Raw genomic sequence first — 14,582 nt, forward strand, 5'->3', positions numbered from 1 at the left:
GCATGTTCTCATAAGACCATGTCCAGAAGCAGGAAAACAGAAGTCATGGGAGAAAGGGATGAATTATTAGCCTCCTTATCTCTCCTTCCCTCCCCCACCACTTAACAAACACACAGAGTAGTCATTTTTGAGACATCTTATTAGCCTTCTAAAATTTTGTATTTTATTTTTAGAAGTATTTATTCATTTATTTATTATGTGTATGGATATTTTGCCTGGATCTGTTTACATGTATGCATTACCCATGGAGGCTAGAAGAGGTATTAGACCTCCTGTGATTGGAATTATATATGGTTCTGAGCCTCCATGTGGGTGCTGGGAATCTGGCCAGTCCTCTTGAATAGCAGCCAGTGTTCTTAACCTGTAAGCCATCTCTCCAGCCTCTAGCCTCTTTTTAAACAGCAATACACAGAAGTTTCTGGAACAACTGAAAAGTCTACACAGTCCAGAATGGTATTCATCAGTTATAATTGGCTAAAGTGACCTGAGAAATAGAATTTTTGGTTGAAATCTAAACTTTTAGCTTAAATTTATACAGACTTAAATTTGCATAGCATATTGAACAGTGTAATAGTTGATTCCTTTTTGTAGGTTACATGCTACCAACTGTAGCAAGGATGGCTGGAGAAGAGATTTGCCTGAAAAGTTTGAGAATGGCTTTTTGGCAGCAACCTATGGTAAAAGCTGTGGGAGGTAAATAGGGAGCATCATGGAGCTGAAACTGTAGAAGGGAAGAGCTAACATACACAAATGTAAAACTAGTACAAGAAGAACCATGTTCCAAGCACAGATAAATCACCAGACTTATCTAGACTGGATCTAAATCATCTAAATTCTAGAGGACAGAAATGGGAGAGCATGATCTGAAAACAGGATCAAGAAAAGCTTCCAGAAGCTCATAGTCTGGTAGAGAAGGTAGATACATAAAAGAAATGTTAGTAATAGATTTGGATAGACACATTATCTGTGAACACACATATTAAAACATTTTTATTACACATATTCATGAAGACATACACGGTTAATACAGTTTTTTTTTTTTTTAAATCAAGAACAAAGCATCTTTGATACCTCTCATGAACTTTACAAGACAAAATTCTCTAGACGAAGTGTTGGAATGTGGTCCACAGACCATCCATCCCTGAAGCTGATGTGATGATGGACTGTGTGTGTATGTGATTGGTTAATAAGCACCGTCTCAGTTTTTATAGGACTTTCTACAATGGGACAGTCACAAACACAGTGAGAACTGTAGGATCCATGAAACCCTACAATTTCAAATGTCGCCATGTGCTTGAGGCCTGAGGGGGGATTAGCAGTCACTAGACCTGTCTGGCAAGAAGTTGTCAGGGCTCCAGTAGCTTAATTCAAGCTTAGGTTTTGGTGTGACTGAGGGGCAAGTGACTGCAAAGTTCAGATAGCGTTACCATCTGAGATTTGTGCAGGTATAAAGAACTTCTCTCAGGTCCTTGGTGCTTTCAAAGAATAAGAGGGCCCTGCACATTCCAAGGTCTACAGTGTTATGGCTTTCTCCTCCTCCTTTTCCTTCTTGTCCCCCCCCCCCCCACTCCTCCTTCTTTTTTCAACCCCGAGACAGTGGCTGTCTGTGTAGCCTTGGCTGTCCTGGAACTCTCTCTGTAGACCAGGGTGGCCTCAAATTCAGAGATTTGCCTGCCTCTGCCTCCTGAATGCTGGAATTAAAGGCATTCGCCACCACAGCCTGGCTGTTTTGTGAATTTCTAAAGCCTGCTCCAGTTTGTGATTTTTTTAAAATGAGTTATGTTTAAAGATGGTCTGAATGACTTCCTTGAAAGAAGGCTGAACTTATCCATATAATAAAACCCTTTCCTCCATATTTGTCTTTGGATTCAATGGTCTCATTTGTGACATCCCTTTTTCTGATGATGTTTAATGTTTAATGTCATACTTTAATGTTCTCAACTGTAGTGAAGTACAAAGATGACACCAACCATAAGGCTTATGCTAAGCACATCTCATAACAATCAAACACATTTACCTCTGTGATAGGGATCAAAAATTTCATACAGTCTAACTTCACAGGCCCGTCTATAGCTGTATCACCAGCAACATGGCAATTAAAAGCTTTCAGATTATTATGGTAAGATTTTTATCTTTATGGGGATACCAGATGATGATGACATTGTTGATGTCATTTTTGTTAGGCAATAATCGTCTTCAAATAAGTTCTACAGAAACGTGCCTGACCAACCTCATCTTAATAGAAAATACCAGTTTATAACTAAAGTTAGTCATAAAGTTAAAACTACTTAATAGTGTCTATAATCTCCTCCTTTTCCTACCCATTGGAGGTGCAGACCTGTGTTGTTCAAGACATGTGTAGTAGCGTTTAAAGTTGAGTTTAATTAAAGTGAAATAAATAAAAACACAACAAAACAAAAACACACTTCCTACAGAATGGCAGATAAATTTCTAGGTCTGTGTAGCCATACAAGGCTATCACCAGGTCTGGAGCCCTCTCTCCCCACAGTCATACGCCAAGTTCCAGATCCAGAATAATTGTATCGCATTGAGTGTATTGGTAGATCCTAGACACTGTTAGGTTAGATATTCAGTCTTCAAGAAGTGTTAACTGATGCACTAGTCATACTTATCTAAGTATACACTTAGATATTTGCTATTGAGGAAGCCAAATAAATATTTCTGGGACATGATCTTGGAAATAATTTTTTTGGGGGGGGGATGGGGCCTTTAGATACAAGTAAAAAAATGTCCGCCTTTTCCTCCAAGTCTCTCAATGTAGGACCAAGCAGTTTGAATGTCCACTCCTGAGCCCTTGTAGCAGCCCAAGTGTGGCTGTCTGGAGGGTCAGACACACTGAGTAGGTTCAGGTGTCCACACGCGTGCCTCCTGTTGTTGAGTGGAGCGGACCCAGGAAGCAACGCCAGTGGGGATGGACAGGCCAAAGGCTGTGTGATCACATGCTCTCTGACTTATATGTTACAGGGTGAAACGCCAATGTACGTGAGATTTCTGTGAACCAAGCTGCTCTTGCTGGTTGTTAAGGAAGTCTGTTTCCCAAAGGAGAATAAAACTCATTTTGTTGGCTTGTTTAGTGTCTATAAAATACAAAGATAGGGTAGGTGAGCCCTGGTCTTGCAAATGTTAGGGTGGGGTCTGCGGCTGTAGGCATGAATAATGAATTCAAATAGGGCTTCTTGGATGCTTCATCACTCTTGCTCCAACTGGTTAACACCCGAGCTTTGGTGGCCTCAGAAATTTCTGTCTAAAGGTCCCCATGCATCCTCAGCTGGCCCATGGTAGTGGCCGCAGCAGGCCAGGGCCAGCTTCCGAGTTCAGTTTACTGGAAAGAAACCTGTTTCCTGCTCTGGCGGATAATAGGGCAGATGAAAGTTTCCAACCAAGCCTTTTTTCGGAATGATTGGTTTCAGGCTCTTTCTCCTCCTCAGGTTGGAGGAAGGAACTTCACCCCCTCGGGCTAGGGGCTCTCAGGGGCGCACAGAGTGGCTTTGTCTGATAGGCGGCGCCGGCGCTGGGAAACGTGCAGCAGAGCCGCAGCGCGGCTGCAGTTGGGACTGGTCTAGAACTTTCTTCCGCCTCGTGCAAGAGTAGCGGAGTTCCGGCCAGGACCTGGGGGCGTGCCCGGGTCGGGATCGGGTCGGCTGGCGGCCCCGGGAGCGCGCGGGGCTGCTGGGGGAGGAGCGGGCGCGCAGGGAGGAGCCGGCGGGGAGGAGGCGGTGCTCCTGCGGGCCGAGCAGGGAGCTGCGACCCGGCGGCCCTGACCCCTCGTCTCCGCCGAGGCCGAGCGCGGCCGCGGACAAAGGAGCATGTCGTTGCGGAGCAGGAGCGGTCCTCGGGCCGCCGAGAGGCTCGGGCCACCGCCGGGCCGGCCTCGCCCCGCCGCCTCTCGCTAAGGCCGGTGCCGCCGCTCGGCCCGCAGGCCCCGGCCAGCGGCATGGAGCCGCCGCCGCCGCCGCTGCTGCTGCTGCCTCTGGCGCTGCTCGCCCTGCTGTTTGGAGGAGAGCGCGGGGCCGCGGCGCTGCCCGCGGGCTGTAAGCACGACGGTCGGGCCCGGGGTACCGGCAGGGCGGCCAGCGCCGAGGGCAAGGTGGTGTGCAGCAGCCTGGAGCTCGCGCAGGTCCTGCCCCCGGACACGCTGCCCAACCGCACGGTCACTCTGTGAGTAACCCAGGACGCCCCGTGGCCCTTTCCTGGGAGTGGGGTGCGCCGAACGGGCGCGCGGGGAGGGGGGTGTTTCCCCTGTATCCATGCTCCTTTGTGTGCGCGCAGCGGCGGCGGGCAGGGGGTGGTGCTGGGAAAGCTCTGCGTGGGGACCTAGGTGGCCGATCGCCCTCCCAACCGCCTCTGCGCCTTAGTTTGCAAAGAAAAGTTTTCGGGGTTCCCGGGCGCGCCCCATGCCATCCTTGCTTTTGCGCGGCTCGGGCTGCCAAGTACCACGTGAGGATGCAAATAAACACTCAGTCGGTGCTGTTAAAGCTCATTCATCCTGGCTTGGGGCTTCTAGAAAACACCATGCGTGCTCACAAGTGTTCGTGGAAATGAAGTTGCACCTGAGGTAGAGCTTACAGGAGGACACTTGGGCTTGGCATGACTCTTTGTGGTCCCCGAACCCATACGGAGTCCTTGCGGTTTTCTGCCTTAGCTTTGGTGCTCTCTCAGAACTACTTCTAAAGTGAAGTTACCAGTGGCTGACAAATGGGAGATAAAGTTGTTCAGCCCCATACTCAAGTCTGTGAGTTCACGCCGGAAAGCTGGGAACTTTGGGACTGAAAACTGTGTTTGTTCAGTGAGCCCTCCAGAGGTTGGAGGGACTTTGGTTTTCGCGGTAGGTTTCCACCTGGAAGGAAAAAGTTTCGTCTTGGAAACGTAGTTCTTTGTGCCAATTGGACCGAACCGTTGGCCCAGGGAGTTTAGATTCTTTTTTTTTTTTTTTTTCCTGTGAAAGATGAATTGGCTTGGAAAAGTTTAAGTCAGAGTGTTTCTAATGGATATTTTGTCAGACTGAAATATGAGTCCCTGGGCTTCGTGTTCCTCTGTGTTTTGGTTGGTTTCTTAAAAAAGAACCAAGGCTGCCACTATACACACATAAAGGCAAAAGCATGTGTGACCTATGAAACCACTTAAAAGTAGGATTTTTAATTTCGCTCAGCTCAACAGAAGGATGTATGGTGGGATGGGTTACAAGTAGCATTGTCAGTGCCTTCAATGACTCATTCCCATTCTCTCTCTCTCTCATACTTTTTTCTTTTCTTTTCTTTTTCCCAATAAGGAGACATTTAACATAAGAAACTGCGTGTTATTTGTTGACCCAGGATTATAAAGATGGGTAAAGTAGTTTCTGTTTTGTTGGACTCTTACTGACGCAGCGACAGGTTGTTTGTTGCCTTTGCCCTTTGGGGGCAGGAGTTTTGTTTATTTAGTTTTTGGCCAGATGCTTTGAAGTGAAAAGTGTGGGTACCTTAGTTACAGCCCGAGTCTGGTGGAGAAAGGCCCTGAGTTGGAGAAGTCACCTGTGACCGTGAAAGTTAGTCACACAAGTGACTTAAGCAACGACTTAAATGTTGGGTCAGTGAGCGACCCTCAGCTTGATCCTGTTTGTGTTCAGTTTTTCTGAAATGGATCAACTACATGTAAATTGTTGAAAAAATTGGTGCTATTCAGAAAATCACTTTTTAGCCTATTATCAATGGCACTAGATTTTGCATGAGTGTAGTAAGGCCTTTGAAATGTCATTTTGACCCCCCCCCCCCTTTTAAATGTTGGAAAGCTGTTTAGATGAAAATAAAATTAATAACACTAAGTAACTAGGAGGAAGTAATTAAAGATTAGTTAAGCTGATGATGTGTGTGCCCGGGTATTTCAGGCAGGCTAGAAAACCTTATAGGCTACTTACTTTATTTTGCTAGGCAAAGTACCAAAAGAACTGTGGGTAAGTGGTAGATCCAAGTTCCCATAGTGATTTGGTATCTGGGTCCTGGTCCAAGATTCTTGCCTCGCCGTTAAGATGTTTCTCATCAGAGACCCACATCTGCCTCCATCTTTTAGTTCAATGTCCATTGTTTTGAGCGGCTCCTTGGTGGAAGATGTTGTGTGGAAGTTGTGTGGGTTGTCTGTTTGTCTGAGCTGCTGTAGATTGCTACACACTTGGCTCCTTGAAATAATAAAAATTTCTTCTCCCTCAGTTCAGGAGACCAAAGTCCCAAACCAAGATGTTAGCTTCACAAACGTTAGGATAGACTCCTTCCTTGATTCCTTGGACATCTGATACCCTTCAGTGTATGACTGGAGAGAGAACTCTAGCCTCTGCACCTGATTTTACCTGCCTCTCTTCCCTGTATCTTTGTGCCTTAGGTCTCTCCCCAAAGGAACAGACGTAGATTGAAGTTAGGGCCCACTCCAAGTTCAGGATTATCTCATGTCAGGGTTCCTTATTTCATTATACCTGCAAAGACCTATTTTCCAAACGAAGTTACAAAGGTAAGGGCAGTTAGTTAGGACTTGGACAAACATCTTTTTTCGGGAATCACCATGTATCTCATTACAGCCTAGAAAGAAAAGCCAGACCAGGGGATGAGCATGCTGGGCCTAGCTCGTACAGTGTTTGCAGTTTGCGTTCCATCAGTGCAGAAACAAGCAACCTTTCTTTTTGAGGGATGCCCAGGTATTTGGAGACCAGCATCTGAATAAATCTTAGAGCAGTGTGGCCAATGTTTTATTACTGGGATGCAGGTCTAGCAAAAATGACACAGATGAAGCCAACAAGCTGTGGTGCTTGGTGTGATCCAGGGTCTGGCTATTGAGCCAAATCTGGGGAAATGAAGACAACTGAAGAAAATAGTGGACCTGGAGAGGCAAAGAGGGAGTTGGAGTCAGTGTACTCCATCATGCCAAGACTGGCAGAAGGCGCTCCTCAGGATGCTGTGCAGTGGGTGGCACTGGAATGTTAGGGGCAATTGTCCATTGCCTGGATGCTTACAAGAAGGAGAAATTAGAAGATGGCTGGCCCTCTGGTTTAATTTTTAGGCCCCAAGTATGGGTGTCCAAAGGTTTTCAGTGAGTGGTCATGTTGCCGCAGAGAGGAAATGTAATTGGTTCGGATTGTGAGGATGATGTCGACAGGCTAGTTTCCTATTTGATGAGGAGCTTGGCATTCCTGTACCTGGATGATGGGACACCTTTCAACCATGTGAGTGAGCAGCTCGCACTTCCAGAGCTGTATTTATCAACAGAAGTTGAGCAGAAATCTCTGGCTTGACCATCCTTGTTCCCAGGTTCTCTTGTAGGACTTCGGGAAGGAATTAAACCTTGTTCGTGGATATTCCCTATACGTTGAACAAAAATTACCTGTACTTAAGAGTTTTGCAGAAAACACATTATTTACTACATCCCTGTGTTCTCTATGAAATGTTCAATAAATAACGTTATTTTAAAAGTTCTGAGAACTTTTTGAAAGTTTTACAGGTTTAGCCATGCTTTTCCACATTTGCTTCACGGTGGCTCGAGGGGGATAAATACATTAGAAATTGTCACTGAGGTCTGGTTTTCTCTTAGATGGTTTGATAAACAAAAATAGTGTATGAGTTTGGGTTTTTATTATATAAAATGTCATGCTTGTTTTCTGGAAATTGGTAATGGTTTAGACATCTCTGGTTTGGCCCAGTATAAGGTCCAAGAAGTAGACTTCTTGTATTCTGGGACTTAAACTTCGTTAGAGAGAAAGGACAGAATAGGAATGGGTGGCACTAAGGTACAATTAAAGAATGCCTGTAATTACGCAGTAAGCCCTGCGTTGCAGACTTTTCCCATGTTTTAGGAGACTTGAAACAGGGAAAATTGTGGGTAGTTACGGAATCACTGGGGATTAATTTTTCTTTCCTAGAAGAAGTAAGGACCTGAATATGGCTTCAAAGAAGGGAAAGATTGGATTGGAGGACAGAGAACATGCTAGGCATAAGATGGACTTGTTTCCAGCCCTCCTGAAAGGGAGGTCTTGTGTTGGGCCGCCAGTGTAGAGCTAGCTTACAGACACTGGCTTTCACACCCTGTGTTTCACATCCCTGCCTTGTTGGAGTAGTTGGGAAAGAGATGAGAAGGAGGAGGGAATCCCAGATAGAAACTGGGGGCTGTTAGAACCAGAGGAGATTTAAAGGAGACCACCCTCCTGGAGGAGCCATGGAGGCTGATGGGGCAAAGAGGAAACTAACCATGAGAGCCCAAAGAAGTTTCAATTTCAAAGTGGGAGAAGCTGCCTGGGGATGAGGTAGGTGCCCAGAGATGACGTATAGACAGACGCGGACTGGTCTCCAACAGCTTAAGGGTTAAAAGCCCCTCAAGAGCAGTGTCAATGCAACACAAGTGAAAGATGCCAGGCTTGAAGGGAGTAGAGGGTTGGGGAAGATAGAAAACAGCGCATGTATGAGGCAGGAGTTTGGAATGAAGGAAAGCAGGCGGGTGTGGTGTTCTTAAAGGATCTGAGTTTCCCGGGGAGTACACCGGAAAGGACTGGAGACAGTAGCTGAGAGGAGAAACAGGTAGAAGGAGAGATAGATGGAGCTAAGCCTAAGTGGAATGTGGCTTTTTTGGGCAGCAAGGGCTTTCCCTCCCTGCCAGAGAGATAAAAGGCAAGCAGGGTAACCAGGCTTAAAGGAACAGGAGGGCAGGCTGCTGTAGGTTGCAGGGACAGGTCTCCTCCTTCATTGCTGCCATGTGCTCAGAGAACAGAGGTGAAGGGAGAGGGTTGAAGGAGGAAGGGAGGGGGGAGGGGTAAGGAGAGCCCTTTCAGGCAGTGAAGCTACTTACTGGGAGTTGCGGAGGAGTCAGCAGGGTGGATTCCTGTCCAGCGCTGTCTTCTGATGGGACTCACATTCAGAAGGAAGTGGCCAACAGGCTTGCTTTCTCCAGCTGCATTCGCCTGCAGCTCCAGCTCCGTGCAGGTTGCAGGTTGCTCGCTAGTCAGGCACGTATAGTCACAGAGAAACGAGACAGTTTTTAGGGAACAACCCTCTCCCCTTTAATTGACCCGCACTGGTGATCCCAGATAGCCCCCGGGTGAGGTGGGCCGTCTTTGACTTCAAGATCTTGCCTCTAGCCTGGTTGGTCTATACTCAGCACTGCCAAGGTTTTCTTCCTACAGGTGTCTTCTTGCTGTCATGGTGCTTGCTGGTGGCTCTGATCCACAAGGTATGCCGCTTTGCTAGGGAGTCTGCGCCAGTGAAAAGGCAGAGGGGTGAGCAGGAGGGAGTCCTGTCCATTTTCACTCTTTGGTTTCTGTCTAGCCGGAGTGCCTCTCCTTGTCCCTGGAGCAGAGCTTGTACTTAGCTTTCTGTAGAACTCGACTTTCACCCTTGCCTTGGACTCTGTGCTCTGGTAAATTTTGATCCTTCACAGTCTGCCTCAATTTCTGTGACGTCTTCACTCACTGACCGTCCTCTTGGCTTGGTCTTAGGTCACGTTGTTTTTGTCTTCTCTACCGTTTTCTCCTTTTTCCTCCTGTTCCCTCTCTCTACTCCCAAGGCCTCATTCAGGCTCCCCCCACCCTGGAGCACTGAGATGCATTCTGTCCGACACTTTCCCTGATCCTGGATAGCCATGTACATAAACCTTGAAGGGAAGGATTTGGAGGAGACCTCTCAGACACAGGAAGTATTCTTTGTTGGAAAGCATATTGTCAACACAGATTCAAGAGCGGATGGCGGAAAATCAAGAAGAGTGGAGGTTGAAAGAAGGATGTGAATTCAGACTTTCACACTGTTACAGCCAAAGAGAGCATTTATTTATTTTAGTCTGGTTCAGTACTGCATAGCTGTGGGACCCATGATTCAGAAATGGGTGTAAATAAGTGCAATTACAGTTACTCTTGACCTTTTTGATTTTCTAGAGCTACCTAAATTTCTGCCATGAATCCTTTACAGAAACAGTGCAGAATGAGGCACAGACAGGCATTTTTGGTCCTTTGACTTGCCTATCTGACGTTGTTCTGATATGATGTCAAGGTTTTGCATAACCCCACCCCCAAATCCTGTTGCTTCTTGCCTGCTTGGACTCCTTCAGCAATCAGGAATACAGAGGAGCAGTTGGTAGGTTTGGCAGCATGCCAGGTGCACACAAAGGAACCTGGGAAAGTTTAGAGGTGTTTATTCCGATGCTGTATCTGTCCCCAGGAGCCTGTAAAGATGGGTTTAAAAAAAAATAAGAGGTAGAAGAAGCAACAAACAAATAGACAAACTCTTGAAAGTACCCTAGAAAGTGACCTAAGGTAGAGACCTTCTTTTTATTTATTTATTTGGTTTTCTCATTGGCTTCTACTCTTGGCAATCCTCCTGCCTCTGCCTCTTCCGTGCAGATATTGCTGAGCTTTGCCTTCAAGCATTCAGGCTTGCAGCACCGTGAATGGTGGGTTAGTTTCTTTAATTCAGCTGTTTCTTGGGATGCTGTTTTTTGTTCTGCCTCCACTCTGGAAATCTTATGTCCAGAGACTACAACAAATGCATTATTCTATTAACATTTTTCCTGTAAATAGAAAAAAACTCAGCGAGTACTGTAAGTTTTAGTGGCATGTTAATTCAGTCTACAAGATCAAAAAGCTATAGATGAAACTTTGTGTGTAAGATGTTGATTGTTGCACAGCATCTCAGTTTGATGTTAATGCTCTTTATAGGGTTTATCTTGCGTGCATGCTCAAATTTAGTGTAACGCAGAAGGCAATTTGAAAAGCAAGAAGGCCTTCTCAAGGTTTGGTTTTTCCTATTGACTAAATTTTCGTCAATTTCACTTGTCCAGTAAGGGACTCCCTGCATGCTGGGATGACCTCTACAGACTCTTCTCCATCATTTTTAGCACATGCGTGCTGTGCTGTCTGCAGAGCGGACATTGGCTTTGCTTTCACACTGCTTTTGGCAGAGCATTTCTTGTCCTCTGATTCTTCCTGGTTAGAGCCTGAGGCACTCAAGTACAAGGTCAGCCCCCAGCCCAGTGTAGACTCTGCTCTCTTTCAACCCACAGCCTCTTCCTCCATTTTCTACTTGCCTGCATACTACAAGCCCAGGTTTGAACCTGTGCTTTTCTACATACAGTGAGGACTGTCCAAAGACTAGAATTTGCTTTTAATGTTTACTTTTCTTCATACTAAATATCTTAGTCTATAACTGTTTGATTTCACTTAACTACTAGCTGTTCATATTTGTGGTAGTTTCAGGTCTTATCTCTGGACTTGACTGTTGTATCTTTATCTTTATTTGCCTCCTAGCTGTACAGTATCTATGGTGCCTGTCCTTGAGTGGATGTGGCCGTCACTCCAGCTCTTCAGGATATGAGTTAACCCGTGCTCTCCCACATGCTCCCATTCTGCTGACATAGCAGAGTACCGAGATGGTTCATGGGGCTTTAGCTATCTTAGAGGGAGTAGAAGTTCCTAAAGTGATGCTCGAAGACAGGTTTAGGCAGGAGTTTGCGGAAGGGGCCCAGTGATGGATCTGTTTGTTCCACACTGACCACAGCTGTGTTGTTTTCTCTTTCTTGTCCATCTCCTGGGCACAAAGCTGTTCTGCAGCTCCGACTTGCAGCACCTAATCGTGTCATTATTCTTGGAAGTCTCTCCAAGATTTTCATGCCAGGACATGTCACCTACAGATGGTGGTGAAGTAAGGTGATGAAGGATGCTCCAGGCCTGTATCCCAGCCCTGGAGTAGAAGAGACCTGTTGTCCCCACTTTCCTCAAGCCTGATGGGAGCGTGCTGTTGAAAATTTTATTTGCGTCACCCAGGAGCGTTACATATTGCCATCCCTGGACCACAGACCTACGTTCTCATGCAGTTGTTCAGGGATGGGGCTCCAGCCATCAGAGATTTTCAGTCGATGCCAATGCCACCTGGGATTAAAAACACATTGTAAGGGATCCGGTGACCTTAAGGGTTAATTGTAGCTACCAGCTGTCCTCTACTGAAACAAAGGAAGAAGGAAGAAGGAACATAGAAACAAATTGAGGGCAGCTGCCCCTGGGAGGGGGGAGGGAGGGGGAGAGGGAGAGCCGAGGAGGGGCTGTTCTAAGTGCAGAAAAGAGGGATGAAACTAAGAACGGCTCCTGGAACAGTTAGAGAGTTGCAGGCGGGGGCCTTGTTCACAGAGACTAGAAGAAGCGTTTGCAGAGCCAGGCACAGGATCTAGCACTGGATTTCATGTTACGTTGGTTGGTGAGGACAGGATGGCGTTAGAGATGTGCTGTGGAGATGAGTGAGTGAATCTAAAAGGGCCTGCCAACGGCCAACATTTGTCCCACTGGCGTGTGAGGGCCTGCTGCGTGTTTGATTTTGGGTGGGCAACAAAACAGAAAGTGTCCCTGCTCAAGGTCCCTTTAATCGTTTCCCTGAGATTCAAAGCTAGAAATCAATCGGTTCCTGCCATGACTCAAGGTCCAGTTTCCATGCATGAGCCTTCTCAGAGAGCAGGGGCAGTCAGTGGAGTCACTGGACTCTTCCAAAAGCTACCACAGTATGACCAGCTCATTGCTAAATGAATTCAAGCAGTGTAGCTGAAGTTTTTTCTGGTCCTCATGGACCCTGTAGCCGCTTATAAAATAATCACTCAGAAGCTTCTATTAATTAAAACTGCTTGGCCATTAGCTCAGGCCTACCACTGACTAGCTCTTTCATCTAAACTCAGCCCATTTCTGTTAATCTGTATGTTGCTACATGTTCCATGGTTTTAGCTGTCTGCCGTTACATGCTGCTTCCTGGACATTGGGCTGGTGTCTACTCTCTCAGCCTTCCACTTCCCAGAATTCTCCTTGTCTGTTTATCCTTCCTATACTTCCTGCCTGGCTACTGGCCAATCAGTATTTTATTTATCAACCTATCAGAGCAACACCTTCACAGCATACAGAACATCCCACAGCACAAGCAGTTTAGAAACTAGGATCCCCACTGTGAAGAACATGACAAGAGAAGAAGAAATGGCAAGCACCAGTTCTGGGCTTTGGACAGTCCTCACTGTGTGTGGGAAGGCAGATTCAGATGGGCTTGCAGTTTCCTGCTTGCAGACAGGTCATGTTAGCAGGAGCTGGGAGGTTCTGTACAGGGCTGAGGTCCGATCTTACACTTGTATTTTCCTCAGGCTCTAAAAGAGAAACAAAAAAGTTAATGATTGGTCTAAAAAATGAAAAAAAAAAATGAGATAGTTTAGTTCTCAGTTTGGTTTACTATAATTTAATGTACAGAATGGTCATTCTTGTTTGGCTAACTTCCCTGAACATTTTCTAATAGTTGTTTTTTTGTCTCCATTGACACCTGAGGTTTCCGTGGAGGTTGCTGTTGGTTGTTTTGGCTCTTTACTCTTTTGGGGGCCCCACTACCTAGCTCCCAAATAAATACACACGGAGATGAATTCTTATTTATGAATGCCTAGCCTTAGCTTGGCTTGTTTCTCTCCAGCCCCCCCACCCCACCCCCCTTGTTTTTTGGAAACTTATTCCATCTACCTTTTGCCTCTGGGCTTTTCCTTTTCTTCTTTCCTTGCTTTCAGTCTTACTCTGGCTGGCTGTGTGGCTGGCTCCTGATCATCTCCTCCTCCTCCTCCTCCTCCTCCTCCTCCTTCTCCTCCTCCTCCTCCCAGATTTCTCCTTCTATGTCTTCTCTGCCTGCCAGCCCCATCTAGCCTCTCTCCTGCCTTGCTGTTGGCCCTTCAGCTCTTTACTAGACCATCAGGTGTTTTAGACAGGCACAGCAACACAGCATAACAGTTACACAAATGCAACATAAACAAAAGTAACACACCTCATGCTATGGGATATTCTGTATGTTACGTGTGTTGCTTTGATTGGGTAATAAATAAAACACTGATTGGCCAGTAGCCAGGCAAGAAATATAGGCGGGACAAAGAGAAGAGAATTGGGGGAAGTGGAAGGCGGAGGCGGAGAGACACCGCCAGCTGCCACCATGACAAGGGAGATGTAAGGTACCGGTAAGCCATGAGCCACGTGGCAAAGTATAGGTAGAAGAAGTAGATAACAAGAAGCCTGCCACGGCCATACAATTTATAAGTAATATAAGTGTCTGAGTGATTATTTTATATGTGGGTTGTGGGACTGCGGGGGGCTTGGTGGGACCTGGAGAGAAGCTCTCCAGCTACAACCTTAAAATAGTATTCTACAACAGGAGGTAATTTGCCATCTGATGTTTCAGCCCTTTGCTGCTGTTTCGGCTGGGCCTGAAGGAGGCATTCCTGCAGGCCTCCTTGTGTTGTTGACCTCCCAGTTGGCAGGTATGCTGGGGACATGGCTGGAGATGGCAGAGCACAGAACTCCTTTGCCAGGCTGTGAATCAACTCAGCTCTCAGGCATGTGCCAGCTGCCGTGAGCTCCTTATCAGTTCACGTGACTGGCATTCTTGGTTCTTAAAGTAAATAGAACACAAATCTTACATCTGCTGTTCTTTGTATCCCTTCCCATATTTTGCCTTCTTAAATTTAAATCCAGTAATATTTTCACATTTTTGTCATATTTTTCCAGAGTGTTTGCCATGGGTGTGGGGGCAGGGCACAGCAGGTCTGTAGAATTATGGATTCTATAC

General features: G+C 46.3%; 1 protein-coding gene across 1 annotated transcript in view; it reads left to right on the plus strand.

The window, feature by feature from the left end:
- Nucleotides 1-3,714: 3,714 nt before the first annotated feature.
- The window catches only part of Adgra3 (adhesion G protein-coupled receptor A3), a 105,341-nt gene continuing 94,473 nt past the window's right edge, over nt 3,715-14,582 (plus strand). The window contains exon 1 of the mRNA XM_036201455.1: nt 3,715-4,179. Within this exon, the coding sequence (XP_036057348.1) occupies nt 3,956-4,179 (224 nt within the window). The 5' untranslated portion in view covers nt 3,715-3,955. The remainder of the gene's footprint in view (nt 4,180-14,582) is intronic.

This window comes from Onychomys torridus, chromosome 10, assembly GCF_903995425.1.
Source record: "Onychomys torridus chromosome 10, mOncTor1.1, whole genome shotgun sequence".
Lineage (NCBI taxonomy): Eukaryota > Metazoa > Chordata > Mammalia > Rodentia > Cricetidae > Onychomys > Onychomys torridus.